At 36.1% G+C, this 24,675-nt stretch overlaps 2 protein-coding genes across 2 annotated transcripts in view; one reads left to right on the forward strand and one right to left on the reverse strand.

Annotated features, from left to right (window-relative positions):
- LOC144971191 (ganglioside GM2 activator-like) lies at window positions 1-9,152 on the forward strand. Its single transcript, XM_078911688.1, has 5 exons — window positions 1-393; window positions 1,890-2,063; window positions 3,109-3,279; window positions 6,375-6,521; window positions 7,993-9,152. The coding sequence occupies exons 1-4, from the start codon at window positions 154-156 to the stop codon at window positions 6,516-6,518; spliced, it is 729 nt and encodes a 242-aa protein (XP_078767814.1). The 5' UTR covers window positions 1-153; the 3' UTR covers window positions 6,519-6,521; window positions 7,993-9,152.
- The window catches only part of LOC144971190 (CUB and sushi domain-containing protein 2-like), a 22,097-nt gene continuing 6,477 nt past the window's right edge, over window positions 9,056-24,675 (reverse strand). The window contains exons 5-11 of the mRNA XM_078911687.1: window positions 24,466-24,666; window positions 23,120-23,296; window positions 19,847-20,026; window positions 19,159-19,335; window positions 17,029-17,244; window positions 10,794-10,974; window positions 9,056-9,857 (exon numbers count right to left, since the gene is read on the reverse strand). Coding sequence (XP_078767813.1) covers window positions 9,632-9,857; window positions 10,794-10,974; window positions 17,029-17,244; window positions 19,159-19,335; window positions 19,847-20,026; window positions 23,120-23,296; window positions 24,466-24,666 — 1,358 coding nt within the window. The 3' untranslated portion in view covers window positions 9,056-9,631. The remainder of the gene's footprint in view (window positions 9,858-10,793; window positions 10,975-17,028; window positions 17,245-19,158; window positions 19,336-19,846; window positions 20,027-23,119; window positions 23,297-24,465; window positions 24,667-24,675) is intronic.

Below are 24,675 nucleotides of genomic sequence, written 5' to 3' on the forward strand. Positions count from 1 at the left end.
GCATAAGGAAATAAAGCCGACAGCCTCGATCAAGCCCAACGCGTCTTTTCCCGATTGTTGCGCAAAATTATTTGTCTAGTCTAGTGGTGGGGCCTTTCGGATTACCTCTTGCTGCTTGATACTACATAAAGTTAAACTCGTTCCATCCCCTATATGACCATGAATATTGTTTCTCTTACGATCATTTTTGTTCCATTGGTCTGTGTGAATCTTGTGGATTCACTGGTGGTACCAACAAATGTTCAGAAGATATTACGTGTTGGCGTTGGCATCAATCAACAGAACCTCGAAGAAATTCGAAATAGTCTGCCAGACTCAAGCGCAAATTCATGGCTAAGTCACCACAGAATCGTTGAATACTTCAAAAACCTTGATGGGACTGCTAAGGCAAAGGTAACCGTAACCTACTCCACTTTCTTACTCTAGAAGCTAGAATAACTAACTGACTGTCACCTGAATAACCGTCACATACTATGGAATGCATTATTATTAGATCTGAATTTGGAAAGTTTTAATCGTATTTATTATATAACAATTTTGTGGACATGGCGCGTCTTTTGATTTTAAGTGGATTGGCTCTAGTCAAAACCTACCTCCACTTTGATAAAGAGTGTCTCGCAGCATGTCTAGTACTAGTACTACTAGTAGATATAATTTAATCATGGATGATAAGCAACAAGCTTAAATTCAACAAAACAGCTGATTGGGGAGGCTTTCCGAAAGCTCCTACCCTACTCCTACATCCCCAGTATTCTTGTTTTTTAATAATGTTCTAGTAGGGGCCAGGGGGTTTGGGAGGAGGGAAACAAGAAACTATTTTTTTTAGTCTCCCCCCCCCCTCCCAAACCCCCTACTACTAGTACTAGAACATTATAAAAACAAGTTTCCCCCCTCTCAAGCCCCCTGCCCCCTGCTAGAACAAAAATACTGGGGATGTAGGAGTAGGAGCTTCCAGAAGGCCTCCCGTTGATTGTATTCAGAAAGTAAGGGAAGAATATACTCATTGACCAATTGTCCTTCAGCGAATCAGTTATTAAAATTCCAATGGCGTTGGAAACCTTGATTTCTGTTTAACACTCATCTAGACACGCACACACACATAATAAAAATAAAGTGCTGTCAGGCGGTTCATATCGCTCTTCAAATGACAGAATACGAGATCACAATGATGACAAAACATATAAAAATAAAATACTTTTCCATGCCCTTGTTACCAACCGCTTGGATTATTGTAACTCTCTGCTGTACAGCCTACCAAAAACATTGGTAAACAGACTACAGTTGATGCAAAACAAAGCTGCTCGCATAGTTACAAAGACAAAGCCCTGGGATCATATTCATATAACACCTGTCCTTTAGTCAATACACTGGCTTCCAATAGAGAAAAGAATCCAATACAAGATCTTAAATTTGCCTTCACCAAACATCACCTGAATGCCTTGTGAGGGAATATAAACCAACTCAATTTCTGCGATCCGCCAGCTCTTTGCTTATGGATAAAAACATCCCAAGAAAAAAGTTTGCTGAGACAGGTTTTAATTTGCATTTTTGGCTCCAATCGTATGGAATTCTTTACCACTAAAAACCTGACAATGTGAAAGTCTACCAGACTTCATCTAAAAATCTTTTTCATTCTGTCTATCGTGATTCTAGTTGAACTTCGAATAAGATACATATGTGTGGGACCATTGTGGTGATTTTGTAGTCGAATGAATGAATCTGTAAAGCACCTCTAAGCACTATTTGTGAATACCGGCAATATATCAAATATTATTAATGATATATATGATTTAGTATTTACATCAAACAACATTGGGTAACTCATCTTGTATAGTTATAATGATTTTGATTGACTACTTTATTTCAGCTTTGGTAACTTTTTTTTTCAGCTCACATTTGCTCCAAAGCTTCTTCATTCCTTCAAGTGGAAGAAATGTGACAGCAGTCCGTCACTCCTCAATGTTTCAAGCCTGAGTATCGGCCCTGATCCTCTTCAGTTCCCTGGGACTGTATATCTCCAATTTGCTGGCACTTTGAAAGAGAATATTGATGCTCCGCTTAAGGTGCGAAATGATTATCATGCTTGTATTTTTACCTTTTATTATATTGTTGCTTCTGTTTACTTAATACTTGGTCCTTCTTGTCAGAGATTGAAGGGTGCCGTTCTCATAGCAGACCTACCGCTCTACCACCACACATTTCTGTTCTCATAGCAGATCTATTTCCTCTCTGCGTTTATACAGGCTTGAGACTGTCCATAGCCACATTAATAATGTTTGGGTGTCTTAACAAGGACAGAATTCAGTTTAAAGTTAAACGACAAGCAATGCGTATCAATTAAAGGTTCAGTCTTGAAAGTTGGAAAACATCACACAACTCGATATATCTATCCACTATTGTTTTCTCTTGACAGCGTAGCGACGAGGCAAAAAAAGGTAGGCCCCCATCTGTCAATCACAAATACAGGTTGATCCAACTCTGACAATCGCAAAGACAGTTAGACCACTTGAAATATGGTAGGTCTGTTACAAGAATGGCGCCGGTCAAAGTTTGCTAGATTGCTGGTGATTTAGGACATTTTTTTTTTGTCAGATATGAATTTAAGCACCACTAGCATATGTCATAATCATCATAACTTCTAATCCTACCACCACATCATATCATTATCACTATTGCCACCATAACATCATAATCAATCAACACTATTAGCAACACTCCATAATTATTACTTGTATGGTCATTAGGTATGCATTGATTGGTCTCTGGATTAGTGAGAGTAGGCTCTAAATCCTTCAGACTAGGTGATCTTTGCCATCTTTGATAGAGCCTTTAATTACTTTTAAACAAATTTTGGTTTCAATCAGAATGGTTAAATCTGATAACAGGGTAGTTTTCAATAATTGTTCAGACATGGGACTAAATTTACTTTAGTGATGTACAAAAATTAAAAACTAAGAAAGGTATGAAGGGTAATGTATTTATAACATATTTCGATTTAAGTGAGTTGCAACCAATTACAATTTTGTGCAGTTTGCCTTGATTGAAATTGTTTTTTATTTTCATGATTTCACCGCTTTTTACCCCCCTTTAATGCCTTGTTTTTAATAGGTGGATGTGACTCTAAAGAAGGAGCTTACTGAAGCCTTTTGGATTACAGTTCCATGTGTTGATGGAATTGGATCTTGTAGCTACGATGACATATGTGAACAATTGGAGGAGGCTCAGTGTCCCAAGCCATTTGTCAAATATGGTATGCCTTGCAAGTGTCCTTTTCAAAAGGTAAGTTTGTCTTGTTTGGTATTTAGTTGCTTTCAAGCATTTGACGAGAGAAAATCTGCTTTGTAGAGTGCTCTATATCTTATAATGAAAGATATCTTATTTGATTTTTCTCTTTCTTTTTCTCCCCCCTTTTAAAAAAAATTTGTTTTTTTCTATCTGAAATGCAATTTGTTTAGCTTGCTCATATTTTAATTTTAGACTTTGATGTTTGTAATGACAATTACAGAATAGATAAATGGATGATCCACTTATAGTAATGGATGGATGGATATGATTGCAGCATACTTAGATTTATATTTTAGTATGTGAGAGCTTAGACATCCCTATATCTGTTTTTATTTTCTAAACTAAACTTTGACTGGGGTCCTTAGTTTGGAGAGAAACAGTGAAATAAGATTCTGTTTATTCAATGGAAATTAGTCTTGAGAAAAGAATGACATAACGCGGGAGACCCTTGAAAAGTGAGCAATAAGGACTAAATTTCTTGCTCAGGGAAAAAAAAAACAAGATGTCACCGGGGAAGCTTGAGCCTGGGACCTATGGGTGTTACATTAATTCCGTGCCTTATCCACTCAGCCATCTGTACCCTTTTTCCTTTTTTTTCGTGAGATATTTTATTCCTTGTAGAGGGTGAGTCAAAAAGTAATGGGACAAATTTCCTACTGAGTTCATTACTTTTCATGTGACGTCATGTTTGACTCAATTAAACTTATTCATGTACTTTTTAAACGAAAAGTTAAAACTTTTAATTCTGTAAAATTTTGACAAAGTGATGACAGTTCAAAATGGCTGCCCCCATGGATGTCCATCGGCAACTGAAAGTTGTCATTGAATTTTTTGTTTTCAAAGAAGAAACGCACTGGTTAAGTCTATAAAACTCAGGCACCTGAGTGGAAGAGATTCGTTGGAATGGCGACACCCCTCATCCCCAAAGACCAAAATCTTCAAAGCTGATAAATCAGCTGGGAAAATTATGCCAACAGTGTTTTAGGACATTAGAGGTGTAATCTTCGTTGATTTCCTACCACAGGTAGCCACTGTCAACTCTGAATGTTGCAAATAGTTCTTGAACAGAGCTGCCAAGTGTCACGGAAATACTTTCTGATTAGTCCCATCAAGGTGTATGCAGTTGATGTCCGATAATATTATATTTTAAGAGGGTCAATGACCGATGTATTATTATATCCTGTTATTGGAAGAGGCGGAGACTATGTTGAGAAGTAGCATTCTACTTGGCTAATGCCAAGCTTTAATTTGAGGTATAATGCATGGTATTGATTCAATTTGTAATTTAAAGTAATATGCAGAGTCCCATTTCTTTCTGACTCACCCTCGTATATCATCTCTATGGTATATTCTGTTTTTTAGTTTTTGAAATTTTGTAAGCATTTGAGTGCATCACTACCCAGCAGGATTATGTGCATGTTTCTGGATGGGATTTTAGGTTTATTGATAAATTACATGTGTGTACTGGTTGTTCCAATTTGAACTTGTCCCCTTTGTCTTCCATTTTCTTGGGTGCTTTCAAGTGTAGATATACCATCTTATGACCAACACATTGTTTTTCTTTTTACTGGAGCAGAAATTACCCGATCGCGTTCTAAACATCGTAAATCCTGTTAACATAAATGAACTATACCACTCCCATAAGGTCATCATCACCACCACCATTTCAGCATGATTATCATTACCGTTATCACCCAAATTACCACACCACAACGTTATTCCTACAACCATTGCCATCACTGCACATTAAAAAAATTCTTTTGCATTCTTATTGTCCATTTATTTGATCACAAGGTGAAAATGATATTTTTTTTTTTGTAATGAATCAAAGGTGGGTGTCAATGGAACAATTTTACATACAGCATTTATAAATAATACTGTTTAATATGCTTTATGACGAGCTTAAAAAGTCTAAGTCTTTGATGACAGTAAATTAAGGGGAGTAAAAATGACTCTTATAAAAGATACAAAACAAAGTAAACAACGTTTTGACCTTTGGCCTTCTTCAGGTAAACAAGAAAAGGAAATATGTTATGCTACATTGGCATTTTAGATAATAATGTGTGTGTGTTTGTGCATGCAAGAGAAAAAGAGCAACAATGAGATGAAATGTAAACCAAGATCAAAGCTATATAAATCAATCATAGATGGGGGGGGGGGGTGTTATTAAAGAATGCTAGACGGCCGTAGTATAATTATTGACCTGTTACCTGCCATGTTAAGATATAGGATAAATTATTTTTTTTTAAGTTGAGGGGGGGGGGGGGGGGGGGGGAGCAGAGGAAGAGTGTGTTTCAAAGTTATCTTTAAAATAAAGGTAAGACTAGGCTGACCTAACTGGGTAAAAGAGATAGGTTTAAATAGGTAAAATAAAAAAAAAAATATATTTGAGAAGAAAAAAAAAACCCAAAAAATTATTAAATAAATTTCTTAACCCGGTTGGTCGGGGTCAATGATAACACTATTGCCGTCTAGTATTCTTTAATAACAACTCTCTTCTGCCTCCATTCCCCTTATCTTATGATTGATTTATATAGTTTTGATCTTGGTTTACATTCATCTTATTACAACTTCATTTCACTCTCTCTCTCTCTCTCTCTCTCTCTCTCTCTCTCTCTCTCTCTCTCTCTCTCTCTCTCTCTCTCTCTCTCTCTCTCTCTCTCTCGCCTTCCTTTGTACACTCACGCTCACACATTTTTACCTATAGTATTTTAACTCTAACGTCGATGTAATATAACATATTATTTTTTCTTGTTTACCTAAAGAATGCAAGGCCGAAACGTGGTTTACTTTGTATATTTTATAAGAGTCATTTTTACTCCCTTCATTTTCTATACGTTTTATTGACTCATTTAGGCACCTCTAGACTTTGATGACAGCATTTCTAGATAAGAAAGTACTCGTATCTTAATGCTGCAGCAGTTGTTTAAGAAGGATTAAAGAATGTGCGATTTTAGATTTTTATATATGATTTTGTATCTTTTGTTTTTCAATGTTGTCACCAAGCGCTCTTTTAGTTGGTATCGATTAATTGATTAAACCAAGTTTTTCTATTCTTTACTCATTAATTTGCTTCCTTTTCCCAACAGGGTTCTTACAAGATGTTGAGATCAGGGTTTAAAGCCAAAATTCACGACATCCCTGGTGGCAATTATTACTTTAAAACCACCGTCAGCTATGATGGAAAATCAGTAATGTGTGTTGAGATTAACTTCTCTATTAAGGAGAGCTGAAAGGTTAGAAAATATTACTTAAGTAAATTATATAATCCTGTCTTTTACAAAATAGAAGCACTGTGCTTTTAAAGCAATGGTTTGTCAGTTTGTGTGACCTTCAAAGGAGAAAAATTTGACATGGTATTCAGGCTTTCTCCTTTAATTCAAAATATTAGTGAAGCGAGCTGGCCTTAGACATACTACCTAAACAAATGAGATATTGCATTATCGTGTGTGATACTTGTAGAATACAAGATGATATGAGTAAATATGCATTTTTATGTTGCACATTTCCATGGTTTGCTCATTGCGCTTAACGATTATTCAATTATTCAGACAGCAAGCCACCTGGAACAAAATGTTCATTTCTCAGCAATGGATCTACTAGCGCGAAAATTTGGAACAACTATGACTTATTGGCTCCAACTTCAGAATAATACATACACCTAAAATTCAAGAAAATGTTAAAGACATATAAACCTGTTTGTGGCAGATTCGTAGTTATTAAAGCTAGGTATATTGTTCTTCATGACAACTACAATATTATAAAATGTCAAGTGGACAGGTCTGGATTGATTAAAGCTCCTTATGTAGTACCACTCTTACAATATTTATCACTTTTTGTAGCCAATCATTTGGGTACTCGTTCATTCAAATTGTTGTCATCCCGTACTTTGCTCTTTTTAGTCAAATTTCGCTCTCATGGTAAGTCAGACCTTTAATTCTAAATAAAATGCCGGCAATATGAATCATGCTTTCCTTAATTTGGGAGTAGAATGGCAAAATCACAGACACCCAACTGATTTGTTTCATTTCACGCATTTGTATGAATTGCTTTGTAATTGTACAACTTAGTTTAGTATAAGTAATAGAGAGACTTTCACTCTGCTCCATTTATTTCCCCCCCCCCCCCCCCCCCCTTCTTACCCAAGCAGTACAATTGGAGCCTAATTCCATTTTATTCACAGCAAATTGCTTGTTAGATATCTTGTTTATCCTAGCAATTTTACAATGACTATTACTGTCTATAATCAGGTATTCATTTCAGCCTCACTCGGATGAGGAAATTAGTGAAACAGTGCCATAACCAAGGAATTAACACAGGGCCAAAAATGCAATCCTCATCACTCGTGTTGTTACAAACATTTGGTCCACATTGCTTGATTTGTTACAAAATAAGACAATGACAATAATACCAAGTCGTCGTCACTTATAAAATGGTCCCATTTGGTGTGATAAAATGCCAAAACATGTACATGAATCATTTTTTTAGAAAATCATCATGAACCTTTAGTTAAACACATTATGTGATGTTTGAGTATAAGTAGTGTGTGGTGTAGGTGTAAAGCGCTATACAGCTGCTCGTGCTATTTACTTATTTATTTATTATTTCTCCTTCACATATTTCTTAACTTTCTTTCTTTTCGTTTTGTTTTTTGACATTTAATTCAGTTGTTTTTTTTTTCTTTTTTCTTTTCTGTTTGTATTTCAGGTGCTGGTTTCCGAGACACACTAACCTCCTTACATTATCTATTCTATTGCATTTTTTATATGAATTTTTACATTTTTTATTGCTTGCACCTTTTTTTTTCTTTCATTTTTCATTTTAAAAAAGGATGTCAAAATGCATTTTTGAACTTATAGACATATGATCTGAGATATTTAGCTGTTCACAATTGTTTTCTCCCTCATGAATTTTTTTAATAAGTCATGTACATAACAGTTTTAAAGTATTTTTCTTCCATTTCATACTTTTAAAAAATAGATTATATGGTTTACTTTTTGCTAGTATTGATTTCTTTTAATAGATTCCCATATATTTCCATTTACAATTGTTGCAATGTATTTTTCAAGTGTAATTAGATAATATAGATTAATCCTCTGCTAAACGAGGAGGGGAAGAGGATCACTCAAACATTACAAGATATTATTTATATCTTGCCATTTCTAGTCAGAGAATAGAGCAAATGATGCATTGGATGTATGTATCTTGCGTAAACTCATAACCTGGTAATAATTAAAGAATTTAATGTCAAAAGTCTAAGACTGCTTAAGAAAAAAAAAATCGTGAGTTGTATTCAATAGTTCAACCACTGGGATCATTTGTTTCCTTGAGCACTATTAAAGACACTTCACTTTAAAGGCGATGCACTATTCTATATATGGGATCAAAGGGGAAGTCCTAGGGTCGGTCTATATGTAAACGAAGGCTACGCTTTGGTCCCATACATTTTCATCTCTATGCAATATCAGTAATTTAAATTAGGCATGGCTGTTAATGTCAGTTTGTTGAAATGGTTGAGTCTGCCAATAAATTGTATTTGTAACCAAATAAATGATGATAGAAATTAGCGCGACTTGAAAAAAAATTCAGCCTTACTGGTAAATGGTTAGATTGGAAACTTGTCTCTATTAGGTGTCATGTATGCTTCACAACAATAATGATCTAAAAGATGCATGATCTGTAAGTTATATATATATATTTTAAATGTATTTTTGTAATTATTTAACATTTTGTAATGGCCTTGAATTATTTAAAACGCAAGTCAATCATGTATAGCAACCATTCCATTGCACTGGCTTTATTATTCTTTTAAAACATGCAATAAAGACGATTTTGTAGAATAAAATAAGCGATGTTTCTGCTGTTTATTTTATCGTTAAATTATATCCTTTAATAATATTTCTTTCACATATGTATTTCTAATGGTCTATTTTTGGTCTTTCTCAGGGTGTGCTTACTACTTCACTTTTGCATTGTTTTCTATCTTTCCTTATCTGATTTGCCCTTCGGTCTCAGTTCTTATTCCGGAATAAAAAATTTTCTAACCCTGGCTGGTGTACTTTAGCCACGAGGGGAAATGTCAAAATCCATAGTTCCTCAATTTTCCCCATCTCGGTTGTTTCGCCATGAGTAATAGCTTAAGTGGGTTTACTCCATTGCCAACGTTATGACAGTACAGTTTAATTTTCAATAACGGTAAAGTGAGATGAGATTTACTTTACAGCTATACAAAGTACAAATGTCGTGAAGGTGACGTATAGTATTGGGATCCTTCCCCCTGCCCTACGTAATCCTAATGTCGCATCCATTTTGTTGCTTAAAGAATGTCACTAATGTTGATAGTTCATTACACAAAAGAAGTCACAGTTTTAGGGGTAGAGGGCATTGATGCTGATCCAGTGGAGAAGTTGAACTCTGACCCATTATCGTTGTCGCCTGGGAATTCTTGTACATCATCTGTTGTGATGTCAGTCTCATTTGCCTCTCTTTCCTTGACCTGGATATCACTCAGAGAAGTCGTTTTTACATGGACTGCATGGCGTATTCTTTTCCATCGCCTAAGCACCATTCGTCTGATGTTAAAAAAAAAAATTATAAATGAATACATTGTAAAGATATTAGATAAGATAACAAGATTGAGCATTGATTTTAATACTTAGCGTTTGAAACATGGGGGGGGGGGGGGGGGGGGTGTTGATAGCTCATAAGTAGAGCGCAAAGAGATCGATCCCGGGTGCAGCCAAGATTTTTTTTTGACCCACCTAGCGTCTGTCAGATGTTGTGGAAAGTACTTTGGGATTGCTAGCACCCCAACCAAATGGTACTGAACAATTGCTGTTGTCCGTTTCAAGTTATCGTTATCACCTTGTCGTGGTGGGAGGGCTTGCGTATCTTGGACCTTCAATAAGAGAAAAAAAGAGAGAGATCAGACGAAGAGTAATCCATCGGCCCTCCAGGAATGGGGGTTGAGCGTAGGGCTAACAACCCACCTCATAAAAAGCAAACTGTTACAGAAACAGAAACCAGACGTAAATCCACAATCGGCGGCAGCAGAGAAGCGGACCAGAATGGTCAAAGCCGAAAGGACGCCCCCGACCAGATTAAGAGAAAGCGGGGAAGACTCAAAGAAACCTGGCGAAGGACCATGGAGAAAGAATTAAAGGAAGCAGGCCTGTCCTGGAACACGGCCACCGCAAAAGCAGCCGATCGCAAAAAAATGGAGATGTCTGGTGGATGCCCTATGTGCCTCAAGGCCCTAAGAGGATTAGGTCAGTCAGTCAGTTTCACGTTAGAAACTGGGATAAATTACGGCTCCATGGGCCTAATGGCTCTGAGGACTTTTTCGTTTTGAAACATGCTTACACTTCTATAAAATTCTTCACGACCTAATTAATGTTGTATATGAAACAACCTCCGTTGACATCTATAGAAGGATAGCGTCCTTTTTTATTCACCTGTATCTTCTTTTCAATTCACTCAAGCAAACGTCGAAACGCTGGTTTACGTACCTGAAATTTCTAAGATTGGCTTTCATGTATTTGGAATGTTTCTTCATGGTCTCCAAATCCATAATGATGAAAATAACAATGATAAAGATGATCACAGAAAAGATTGTGAGCCCAACAGCCCATGAACCAGGAGCTTCCTCTGGTTCTGGTTCAAATACGCTCCGCTTGAATTCACTGTTTGCTGGATGGGGGAGGGGAAGGTGTGAAGAAAACAGATCACAATATCTATTATAAGCATTCACCTTAATCAAGAGGCCAATTTTGGCCACATCGTTTATGACAAGGGGATAAAATGAATCGCATCATTATCAAATACTGCAGGACTATGATTCACGCGGACTGAGATAAACAGATTACAGTTCTTAGAGACTGGATGGGTCTTTTTGTCCTCTCTAAGTGGATAGGGAGATCACTCGCTGTGCATTCTAATTATATCTTCTTGTATCTTTTCCAATCTGCTTTCTGTCTTTTTCTTGGAATGAGATTACTTAGATTTGTCCTGGCTCGGGTCCTTTGCTGGGAGGAAAACAGTCAAATGCATAGTTTAAGGAATATGATACTTTCCCCTTGTAAATAATCTCTCTGTTGTCTACGAACATATATAAACTTAAGCATATGAGTGTGTTTCTCTAAGGGGCGGGGGTGGGGGGGGGGGGGGGTGTGGAGATAAGCTTATGTCTGGATGAGACTTTTAGGTGATCACAAAGTACACTGATAGTATGCTCTTGAAATCTACATAATCTGTTCCCTATTTGAACCAGTCCCCTGTATTTAACTTTTAGAATATTTGGCCATCCCATTTACTTCCTTTTTATTTGCGCTGAATTAACCCAAATGTGTTGCAATACCGTAAATCCCTTTAAAATAAAAACAAGTTCTTTGAAATGTAGAATTTCAATTGATTTTCGTAGTCTCTGGTGACGCTACATGTAATACTTCGTTTGCCGCAAATCCATTTGTCCTATAATAAAGGGTTACAATTGCTATTGTCCGATTCACGCTATAGAAACTGGGATAAACTCCGGCTCCAAGAGCCTAATGGGTCTGAATGACAAATACTTTAACTGCTACCCTTGGGATAATAACAAGAAATAAAGTGAGTAGAGAAATACCATAGGACAATAGAGAGTAAAAGCTTTTGCGGCCATGGGGAGTCGAATCCACGATACATACTCTTTGGATACGAAGCTATTACATTTTTTAAAAATTGAAAAATACTCTGTCAGATCTAACCGACACGGTCAACAAATCATTGCTGGGTGGACAGAAGGGTTATACTACTACTACAATTTATCGAAAGCACCCGGAACCGATACTTATTCCTTTACTTCTAAAGCAAGTATTCCTCTACTACTGAGCTACCACAACCCCTAAATGACCATACCAAGATAATTATATTCAAGGTAAGTTATCCACAAGAGGTCAAAATGATCAACATACCTTTTTATTATTATGCAAATAACCCATGTATATTCTATTTTTAGATACACTTTAGCTAGGATTGTGCAATTGTGATCATCTGAATATTTTTTAGTGGCCTACCATAAGCACCCACCTCCCTCTCTGCCTCGAGCAAAGTGTCCTGTCCTTCACAATTTGCATAGGAATGAAACTGGTCAAGTTACCCTAACCGCCTGGTTAAGGTTGAGTTGGATAGAGGTAATACAGTGTAATTAATTCTTTTGACCGTTTTGCACTTGTAGCTGACTTAGACCAACGGATTATAACATCATTGCTTAGACTTAGAAGGGTTTGTCTTTTCTTCTTTTCGGTTTCTTCAGTATAATAAACGCACACGAGTACACGATTGCTTGATACTCTACAGAAAGGTCTTAACTAAAGGCATAGTTTCCGCTATCTCTAAATAGGTTCAACAGCCAATATATATATTTTGAATGGATGAGGTAATTAGACCTCCCATTATGATAATGGGCTGGAGGTCACTTGCTGTGTCTTCTATTCCCCTCTATCTGTTTTCCGAGTTGCTTTCTGTCATTGTGTCTTGGAATGGGATTACTTGGTTTTGTCCTGCCCTGGCAGGAATTCTTGGCTGACAGGGAGGCAACCAAATGTAAAGTATTAGTTTTGGCAGATTATATTTTTTACCCTGTAGATCTGTTGTTTTTTTTTTTTTTTTGGTAATGAATTGAAATTATTTGAATATCATGTTTTGTAAACATTTGAGTGCATTCCTCGTGGTAGAGGTGTATGAAGGGGGTTGGGGGGGGGGGGGGTATCAGAAAATAATTCAGACATAATATAGGGAATCGATCCGGGTTTTTTGCCTTACAGTTGTAAATTTATGTTGCAATTTCCTATTCTTCGAAAGGGGTTTGGAAGAGCAATCGTCTTAGTTAAAAACTGACTAGTTTTGAATCCATGTGTGGTGTTGGTGGAGCCGAGGGGTCTGACACCTTTCTCCATCAGAAAAAAAATGGGTTTAAGTGAAGTCTTGGGGGACAGCTTTTTGGGTTAGAATAACGACTTACCCAACGGACAAATAGCAAAATCTACAGTTCATTTCAATTAAACACACACACACACACACACACACACACAAATAAGAAAAAGCAAACAAAAAATCAAAACACCGAGATATTCTCTTGCTCTATTCACATCGGGGCTTAAAATGAGTACTTGTTTACCTGTTCTTTTCAAAAAATTGGGTTGGGGATCAAAATTTTTGACATCGAGCACAGAATTACTGGCTAATCTAAAAATTATAAAACAAATTTCAAAGGTGTTGTTTGTTTGTTTTTCTTTTAAATTTAGGGTAACTCTGTGACCCGTTGACTAAAGTGATTTTTTATAAAATCCGCTAGGGCATAATGATTGGTCATTTGACTTTTTAATTTATAAAATCTGCTTGGGCATTATGATCGGTCATTTGACTTTTTAATTTATAAAATCCGTTAGGGCATTATGATCGGTCATTTGACTTTTTAATTTATAAAATCTGCTTGGGCATTATGATCGGTCATTTGACTTTTTAATTTATAAAATCTGCTTGGGCATTATGATCGGTCATTTGACTTTTTAATTTATAAAATCCGTTAGGGCATTATGATCGGTCATTTGACTTTTTAATTTATACAATCTGCTTGGGCATAATGATTGGTCATTTGACTTTTTAATTTATAAAATCTGCTTGGGCATTATGATCGGTCATTTAACGCCATCTGAACGCCCTGTTGCCAGATTCATTTGGGCGCACCTGCATACTTTTTTACCGGACGGATTTTGATCTTTGGTGTCTTAAAAGATTAGTCTCGATCTGTGTTAATTTTCACAATACAGTAGTATGTATAATGATTAAAATAGATGAGTACCTGTTCTTAGCAGCCTTTATTTCTCCGCAAACATTGCAGGTTCTCCATTGAGTTTTTATTTTTAAAAAGTAATACCAGCGTGCATCTCGATTTGATTGATGATTTCATATGGATCAATCGATCAAACGGGATTGATCTGATCTGATATAGATAACATTGTGTCATTCTCTGCCGTCAATTCATTAACTGATTACATAGTACGTACTACAGTGTTAAGCTACCTAAGCCAATTATACAATTATAGATTAACCTTTCTAAACCTGTAACCGCCTCCGGATTCAACTCCGTGTCATTATTTTACATTTTGACCATGACCGTATCCCTACCTGGTCTTTACCTCCTCTTCCCCCCCCCCCCCCCTCCCCCTCCCCAAGAAAAAACAACAAAACAAAAACGAAAGAAAACTACTAAATAGTATATAGCCATATGTTTATCCATAGCCTTATCCAAGGGTCTGTAGCTTTAAACGACCAGCTACGATGTACTACCATTTGGGTAGGATGCTGATCTAACGGGGAGTAATGTCTACAAGATCTAACAGACCAAGTTACAGGATCACTGTTTGGTGATCAGATGAAATTGTATGCAAAATGTTCCTTAAGATTAAGACGACTCGTACTCACGGACTTCATTTAGCTCGTGCTGTGAATCAAAGAGCGTATCAATACACCATAGGGACGCACGGTTTTCAGACATCATTATAATGAGCTCTCTTATCCTGCTCGCCCCCCAATCCTATTTTATTTTTGGACAGCTTGACTTTATTATATTTATTTATTCGATATTAACCGTATTTTTGTTATCATCTATTCCAGGCCCCGTACGCACGGAATATCGCAAATTCCTCCAAAGTTAAGAAATCTGGTGATGTGATTTTTTGCATGCGGGCTTATATTTTAAGTGACGTTACAAATTGTGAATACCGATAGTGATAGACCACTTTCTCTCAATGCCGAATTCCTGTGAGCTTTTCAACGTTTGCAATAAAATGTGGTAGAATGTTTACAGTAATGATGTGTTTACTCTCTTTCCCATGTAAAAAAATAATCATAACAAGTTGCATTCATTGGCGTAGCTTAGAAAATATTTTTGTTTTTTTCAAATAGTGTAATACTCGAGAAATTTATATTGTACTTCACGCCATTGAAAACAGGCTCATAGCGTTTTATAATTTATCTCTACCCTGGTGGACAACGCACATATAATACAATGGACAACACAAGCAGCCCAATAGGTGCTTATAATTTGTTTTTGGACAAAGACATTGATGCCAAAAAAAAAGGGGGTCCTCCAAATGTTTAACCCCCGTCTTCGATAGGACGAGGAGAAATGCCTTCCACAAAGATATAATCGCCGACGAACTGTGGAGCAAGATAACTCTTAAAGGTCGCTCAAGACATGTCACGAAAATCCACTGGCCACCTATCGAGTACTGTACATGTCTGCTCTTTTTGAATTATGTTTACTGACAAGGGGGGGGGGGGGGGGCTTAGAATGTAATAATGTGAAATATCACTGAATTTAAACTTCTTTACCATTTATGTTTTGTACGGTATAACCTTTCCGTTTAAAGGAACCGCATTTTTTTTTAATGCAAGAAATGAAAATTAAGTTGACATATTAATTAGACCTCTCCACTCTTGAGTCCCTGGTTGTGTGCTATCTGTTAAAAGTATTGCTATTCATCGCATGCGCGCTTCGTCTCTCTGGAGAAATACTTATAAGTTTTCAGTGTTATACTCCTCATTTTGACAATTTTTGTATGTTTAATCCATATTATTATCAGTTTCCATGAATGTAGAAATCACAGCAGGAAGCTACGCCTCTGACTTTTAACTATTAATTGTAACAATTATTTGTTAAGTCAAGTGTGTACAAAATGAACAATTTACTATGTCATATTGAACCCAGGCAATGTTAGTGAGTAGTGCACATGAATCTCGTGAAAAGTATACCCCTGGCCAAGCATGCGAGGAGTTCAGTGATCGTAATCACAACATAGTTTATTGTGTATAATATTGCTATTGTAAACCATCCAAATGTTCACTCATCTCAGACCCTTCGTTAAAAAAATGTATTTATTAATCCAGAAATATGTACCGTAAAGAATAAAAATCCCAAAGTGTGGTACTGTAACCGATGCAAAAACATCCACAAAAAGTCATTAACAATTCAAGTGTTTGAGCAAATTATCAATAAAACCCATCAGAAGGTTGTTAAGATATCAACGTCAACGCGTGAACACGGGTTGTGGAACGGACTATAGATAGAATGCGCTTGGCCAAGGAGTTCACAACATTGCCATCCGGAAGGATAACGGACCAACACACAAACTCTGTGTAACCATGAACTTTTATAGTCTGGTTAATACAGTTTAGTGAGAACAACTCACAAACGCGGATGGCAAAAACAATAACAAAGGCCTGAGTGACGTCATCTGCATACTATCTATACATTTGACGTGACATTGCATCAACTGATGTCGTTCACAATTACTTAATTGTTGAAAACTTGTAATGACTTTTATTTTTAAATTGATTTAAAAATATATTGCACATCTCCAAGAAACGGCATGCTAACTCTTTGCAGGTGGGATACGATTAAATCATGGCTTGATATAATAATGATCGTTCATTTTCGCTAAGAGAGCCTTAACAATGGTCAGGCTTCATTGAAACCCGATTCAGGTAAACTTGATAACGTTGCATTTATAACTCGATGATTGATGAAAGAAATGATTACTTTTGGTTTCAAGAAAACCAACTCTCGCCGTTAAAGGTCAATGGTTTATGAAATCAGGATTTGCATCGTGGATGTCTTAGATTGAAGAGCTAGAGCTCAGCATCTCGCTGGTTCTCTTATGTCTCGTTCGTGGATGTCTCCCTTTTCTTGTTTTAAATACCTACCTCCGCATTTTGGTTCGCCTCCCTGCCATTGCTTGTCGGGTCCGCATTCTTGGATCCACTGGTCTGTGCCTTTGGCATTGTCGTCCTGGTAGAAACACTCATGAAATACTTTGGTCTGGTACAAAAAGGGTTCATGGTTGTCCACATCAATGATACCCCCTTCTAGCGTCCAAGATCGGGCACCAGCATACAAGGGAAGCTCGCTGCATATAACAGCTGTGGAAGTAGGAGAGTTCAATGTTGTATTATAATGATTTATTGGCCCAACGGGCTTAAAACTGCAGGTATTTGATACATCTTAACCTACCGATCGGTATTGCCATTGCATTTCAAACTTTTAGTCACTGTCAAAAAATAGATTATGAAAGTAAAATAAGAGAGTAATGCAAAAATAAAACACATTTTGTAACAAATAGTGCCACGCAGAGGTCAACTGAAACACAGAAAGAAATATATGCATGTTTATAGATTATACAAAAGCTTTTGAAAACGTCCATAGTGAAGAAATAATCATCTGTCTTGAGAGATCTAGGATAGGTGATAAAGATATAGGATTGATCACAAATTTATATTGGCATCAGAAGGCAGCCATAAGAATAAAGGGAGAAATTCACCCTTACATCAATATCAAACGAGGAGTTGGACTAGGTTGTGTTCTTTCCCCATATCTTTTAAATCTTTAAACAGAGTTCATCCTCCGTGAATCAGAACATTTACAGGGATTATTTATTGGTGGAATACATATCAATAATTTAAAATATACTGATGACACTGTGCAAGACTGCAGGAATCAGTGTCAGGTCAAAACCAACAGCTTGGAAATGGGGTTAGCCTTGAATATAAAGAAGACAGAAGTGATGGCCATGACAAGAACACCGGTTCTAAAGGCTGTTTCTATTGGACAAGTTGATGAAAATAGCCTAGAGCAAGTTGGATCTTATTTAGGACAGCGAGTAGTTACAAATGATTCAAATGCTCACGAGGTCCGGACCAGAATAGAAATAGCAAGAAAACGTTTTGGAAAAAAAAACAAACAACAAAAAACAAACCCTCTTTACTTCGGACAAGATCCAAATATCAAAGATCATAGCATCATTTTATGTACAGCTCAGAAACATGAAACATGTACGCTGAGGAAGGACATGGAAAGGCGAATAGATGGATTTGAAATGTGGAGTTTTCGACGCATGGGAAGAATAAACTGGAAACAAAAAGGCCAACGAGTTAGTCTGCAATATTTCAACTTGCACTCGAAATTATTGGAAATAATTAGGAGCAAGATATTGAAATAACTTCGTCACTAAAAACGGTATAACAACATCTGTAAACTCAATCGCCTGAAGGAAAAGTAGAGGAAAAGAGGCCAATGATCGTCCCCAAGATCATGGCTAGACGTTAGCAAGAGCTGTGTTGAGATGACAGGTGAAAAATGAAACAGACTGGTACGAGACCGAGAAGAATGGCGAACCATTTCTAGTCGACATCTTATGAGATAACACTTGAAATAAGTAAAGTCTTTTGTTTATCTTCTATTTTTACGAATTATATGAAACATCATAAGAAGGGTACTGGACATCAAATACCCCAAAAAGATCTCAAATGAATCACTCTATAAGATCACAAAAGAAAGACCAATCTCCCTTGACATTTTACAACAACGATGGCAACTTTTCGGTCACATACTACGCAGGGACAAAAACATACCAGCAAACCAAGCCATGTCGGGATACTTCCAAAAACACGGGAACCTTTTCAGAGGAAGACCGATCACAACACTCCCCGTGATCCTAAACAAAAACCTCACAACACTTGGACAAAGCATTAGTCTCATAACGGCAGGGGACCTTGAAAATCTGAGAACCCTAGCAGAGGACCGGCAATATTGGAGACACCTCACACAGGAGATACTGGAAACAGCCAAGGCGACCCGATCTTTCGGTCGAGACGCGAAAGGCATCTAAGTCAAGTCAAGTCAAGTCATTGAAAAGAATATGTGTCTGTAATCCTCTAATATAAACAAAGTAGGCTAAATGTTAAGTTATTGGAATTTGCAATGGCATTGGATAACAATTTAATTCAAACATCCTGAACTTAAATTTCAAAAGGAAATAAATTAGTCGTTATTCTTACGGCTGCAGACAAGAGCAGTGCCAGACCAGATCCTGTTCGCCTGGCACATACGTGAATAGTTCCCCACAACACGCTCGTGTCCCAAATGGCATGTGTACGTGGCCACGCCCTCGAAGTTTGTGGACGTGTTGGACATTTCACTCTTGTCAAGGACGTTTGGTGATCCACATGTCACTCCTGGTGGAGGGCATCATCAGAATTTGACAGAAGTTTGTTGAAGTATGGATAATAGATATCACATTGGCATTTTAAATAAATGAGTGAATTCTTGGCGAAGAGTGTTTTTAAAAAATCAGGCTTTACGTGTAATATCAGTGGAAAATGGCAAGCTATGTGGTCATACTACTTTATAGGGAGCACCTTAATTTCTCCCAGTTTTACCTACTTGAGAAAAGGCGATCGACAATTTATTAAAGTCTGCTTTTACGAGCTTATTTACAAATGTGTAATCCCAAATTGTTATGGTCTCATTATTGTGATGGAAATATTCTTAAGCCAATACAAGATTGCATCGTCCATTACACAAATGTTAAATAAGACCCATAATTACGCTCGGCTATCACATGAAAACCTTTAATGTAGCAACAACTTATCTGTACATGGTAATTCAATATCTTGGGAGTCGTTAACGATTTACACAAAGTGTTTAAATGGTTGCCATATATTAATCCTCTTATAAAAATCGTACTTTTACAAACCAAAAGCTTCCCTTGCCACTGACTGTCAGCTGAGCATGTCAGATTTATATCTCCTTCTATGTACTCCCACCCGATGGAACACTGGTATGAGGCGACTGCGCGGTGGTTGGTGCCGTTGTTGGCTACCAGCTCGATGCCTTCCTTCACTGGAGGGTCGCCACAGTTGACGTCTGGAAGTAATACAATAAAGAAAAATGAATATAACAGCTTCAAAACAGAACAAAGAACTCAACACGGAACGTTTTGGGCTCAAAATTCTTCAGTCAATAATTCTTTTTGTTTAAATTTTTTTTTTTTTGGAAGACGGGTTTTGAGCCCGAGCGTTCGGTAATTAGCATTTAGTTTTGTTTCTTTTTTAAAAAGTTGTTTTATTCATATTTTTATTCTTTTTAACAGTTCACAGTAATATTGAAAGCCACCTCTCGATTATCTAAATTATTCTTTCCCTAGAGATGGACCGGGAATATCAGGGTTATCAAATCATCAATCTTAGTCGACAGAATAGCGTTGTTGTATCTTATCTTGTAAAAAAAAAAGTCAAGTCACATTGGATTAATCATTGACCGAGTGGATGACAATGATTACAAATTGGTGGCCCCGTGTTAAAGCATAGAGTAAATTTCTAAATCAAAATTATTATGTTCGACTCAAATATTAGTGAGTGGCTATGGCAATGAGGGGTATTGTAAGATAGTTAGAACAAAACTTGATGCTAACAGGCGTTTTATTTCGTAAGACACGGATATTTGGTTCTATACAGCCTGCTCGGAGAGTATATAATTTAGTGTGACTACCTAATCTTATCTAAACGTCTATGTCAATTAGTAGGACAATAAAGCAGAAAAAGAATCTCTCTCCATCAATCTGCTCAGATAAGTAAAGAACACTAATTACAAAGGTCGTATTATAGGGAACATGCGCGTGATCAAATAATCAATTGTAGTTTACATGATACTGGCAGAATACATCTCGGTTCTAAGTTATATATATATATATATATATATATATATATATATATATATATATGTATATATATATATATATATATATATATATATATATATATATATATATATTCAATTCTTTAAAATGGCTGATCACAGAGTTCGGATTTATAAAGTTTCACATGGATCATACAAAGTGAAACATAACCAAATAAACGAATTTTAGGCCAATTTTGTTCGTAAGAGGATGACAGGGCATTATAAAAATCAAATATTATAACCTTATAAAAAAACATTATCGCATATCACGTTGAAGCATTTTCCCCTTATAACTTTGCGGGATAATTGATCCTCCAATGCTAGAACATATAATGTTTTCACCATGTGGCATAAATTCAGCCTGCAAACTGTTTGCAGACGATACAAAGATCTATTGTACAACTGAACATCATAACATTCTACAAAATGATATATTTTCACTTTTCAAATGGTCTACAACATGGCATTTGGATTTTAATGTTTCGAAATGTAAAGTATTACATATAGGAAAAAATAATCCATGTCATAATTATTTTACCGATACTTCTATGTCAAATCTACTTTCCGTTGTGCCTTATAAAAAGGATGTGGGAGTTACTTTTGATTCACATTTGAATTTTGATTTACATATTAATAATTGTGTAAGCCGTGCAAACAGAATGATGAGAATAATATATAGAACCTTTATAAGTCTTGATAAAACCACAATTTTATATTTGTATAAATCGCTCGTTCGACCAATTCTAGAATACGGAAATTGCATCTGGAGCCCATTATATAAAAGACAATCTATTAGTATTTAAAGTGTACAGAGGAGAGCTACCAAAAAATTTATACAATACAGTATTTATCTTATAAGGAAAGGTTAGAATTTCTTGACTTACCCAGTTTGAAATATAGAAGAATTCGTGGGGATTTAATTCAGGTTTATAGATTGGTACATGGTCTGGATAGGATAGACTTTTCTGATTTTTTTTCATATTCTAATATTACTTTTACTAGAGGGGACAAGTTTAAGATTTTTGTCTCTAGATGCAAAACAAACATAAGACAAAACTGGTTCGGTATTCGTATTGTTCAGAAATGGAACAGTTTGAAATTTGAAACAAAGAATGCAAAATCTATGGATTATTTCAAGTGTTAGTAGACAGGGAATTATATGATGGGAGATTTATATATGACGAATAATACTTGTTTGCTCTGCTGTTGACATGGCTTTCAATCTTGTATGTATATATTATGCATTATTATATTATTATGGTTATCTTCTATACGCGTGTGTATGTGTGTGTGTGTGTGTGTGTGTGTGTGTGTGTGTGTGGTTGTGTGTGCGCTTTGCATGTCACGGTTAAAGATATATGTTTGTACACCACATGAGTACATTTAAGTTGAAATACTATCTTTACCACTTGTATCGTTATTGTAATATTTAATCAATAGATTTATGGCATTACTAATTAATATTAAGGGCATTCAAAGGATCTTATCCTATTTTGCCCTATACCACATGTTATGTTATGTTATGTTTTTCATATTTTCGTATTTTGATCCCCAATGAGGGCGAAAGGTCAGAATCATAGTGCAAATTCTTTTGTTTCTCATACCATGAGCCTTTTCTTTTTTTTAATACTTTTCATCCGTATCGACTCTTTTAGTAGTAATTAACTGCAGAGGGCATTGGACTGTTAATGGATTAGCAAGAATCATTGTGAAAATATTTGCTTTGTCAGGAATCTTGTGATCCAACAGGTCGATCTGATATGATGTCGGGGTGAACTAAATGAAGAAAACTGAATTTAAAATGAATATTATCAGAAAGAGAAAATAGCATTACGTTTTTTATAAGTTTATCACTCTTCTCAATAAAAGCCTTTATTTTAACTCTATTTTATGATTGAAAAGCACGTTGAGCATGGAGATAAATTGACGTGCACTTATTTAGAGGAGCTCGTCGAGATACACCATATATAGAATCATATCATATTTTTGTTCATTTTTGAACATTGCCTAGGTGGCTGACAGTGTATTTCAATTTTATTGACACTTATATTATTATTTATATATTGTTTAATTGTATTTTATTACAACTGTTTATACATCGATCTCCTTTTGCAATGAGTGTCGAAGCATTGGACACATAAAACCAGTTATTAAAATGTAAATATCAATTATGCAAAGCAATCTATAGGATCCAGAAATACGTATATATAAGCTATTTATATTTTGACCGCTACACAGGTACACTTAACGAGAAAGATCTTAATATTAATATAGACTTACATTTACATACTGGGGGTATTCCAACCCAGGCCTTGGTGGGCGCACAGGTCAAGGTTTTCTGACCACTCATGAGATCAAAACCGTCGAGGCATCGGTAGGTTGCGTTGTTGTTGTACAGGGTGCTTGGCACACTGACCTCAGTGTTGGGTACAGATGGTGGCTGACCACAGTCAATCACTAGAGTAGGAGAAATCATCGTCATCATCATCATCATCGTCGTCGTCGTCGTCGTCATCATCATCATTATCATCATCATCATCATTATTACCGTTACCATAATCATAATTGTTGTTGTTGAATATGGTGTCCATAGTCAACAACAATAGCAACCATAATATTATCAACGACGATGACGATGTCATCATCCACATCAGCATCGTAATCGTTTAGATCACATGCTTTAGTATCGACGGTTACATTATTGGCTTGTTGAAAAAGAGTAGCAATGTGGTTAAATTCTAATATCATTGTTTTCTATTGTGCAAATGATATAAATTAATGACGCAATGGAAATCCATATGAGAATTGCATTTTAATCATGACAACTGGTTATTCAAAGCACAAAATGAATTAGAAAACAGGTGAACGATCCTATTATGTTACTTTAGCATGTGGATCTAAAATTCTCTCTCTCTCTCTCTCTCTCTCTCTCTCTCTCTCTCTCTCCCCCCCCCCCCCCCCACCCCACTAACAAACGATAAATTGGCGGTTTCAGCTCCTTTTTATTAACTTTTATTCCTCTGCCATTTTAATCCGTACCAAGAATTACCACCATTTTAATATATGCGACCCATTCGCATTTATTGTTTACGGGAACAGAAAAGGTGGTTTTATGAAAAGTCAAAGAACAAGTTAATATAGAATATAAATTATAAAAGCAAAAACCATGAAATAATAGTGCTCAACTTTTTGATGAAAGGAGCTATTTATAAACATTTCAAGTATAATTGTTATTGTTTAACTTCTACAGTGCTGTTTCATGTCTATGACAATCTACGGGAAGAAGATTGTCATAGACAGGAAACAGTACTGTAGAAGTTAAACATAATAATTATACTTGAAATGTTTATATATATATATATATATATATATATATATATATATATATATATATATATATATATATACCTCTATATATATATATATATATATATATATATATATATATATATTAATATATATAAACATTTCAAGTATAATTATATATATATAAGGCTGTGTATGCGGGTAGCGTGCGTGTGTATGTGTATGCGTGCTTGAAGCTAGTATCTCTACACTACAGCGATGTCAAATGCACTTTTCTTTTATCCGTACATCTATGGTTATATGTTATGTTTATCGGCTACCTTTACACTCAACAGGGAGTCCCACTGTTGTGTCCGAGAACCACTCGCCGCTATTGAGACATATCTTACGCCCTGTGTTGATGGAATTGACAGGCTCCAAACCTGTTCTGCAGTTCTCTATGACGTCAGTGAGGTAAGAGGTTTCGGTCGTGCTCAACCGGGCATTCGGGTCCTCAGGTGGTGGCAGTTTTGGACAGCTTACTGGAGAAT

This window comes from Berghia stephanieae, chromosome 4, assembly GCF_034508935.2.
Source record: "Berghia stephanieae isolate SIO BIC M18660-M18661 chromosome 4, UCSD_Bste_1.3, whole genome shotgun sequence".
Taxonomy (NCBI): Eukaryota; Metazoa; Mollusca; class Gastropoda; order Nudibranchia; family Aeolidiidae; genus Berghia; species Berghia stephanieae.

What these genes read in the sequence shown, in the direction of transcription:
- LOC144971191 (XM_078911688.1), top strand. Translation starts at nt 154, where the DNA reads ATGACCATGAATATTGTTTCTCTTACGATCATTTTTGTTCCATTGGTC. An exon ending in ATATTGATGCTCCGCTTAAG is followed by an intron (nt 2,064 to 3,108) that starts GTGCGAAATGAT and finishes TGTTTTTAATAG; the next exon opens with GTGGATGTGACTCTAAAGAA. An exon ending in GCAAGTGTCCTTTTCAAAAG is followed by an intron (nt 3,280 to 6,374) that starts GTAAGTTTGTCT and finishes TTTTCCCAACAG; the next exon opens with GGTTCTTACAAGATGTTGAG.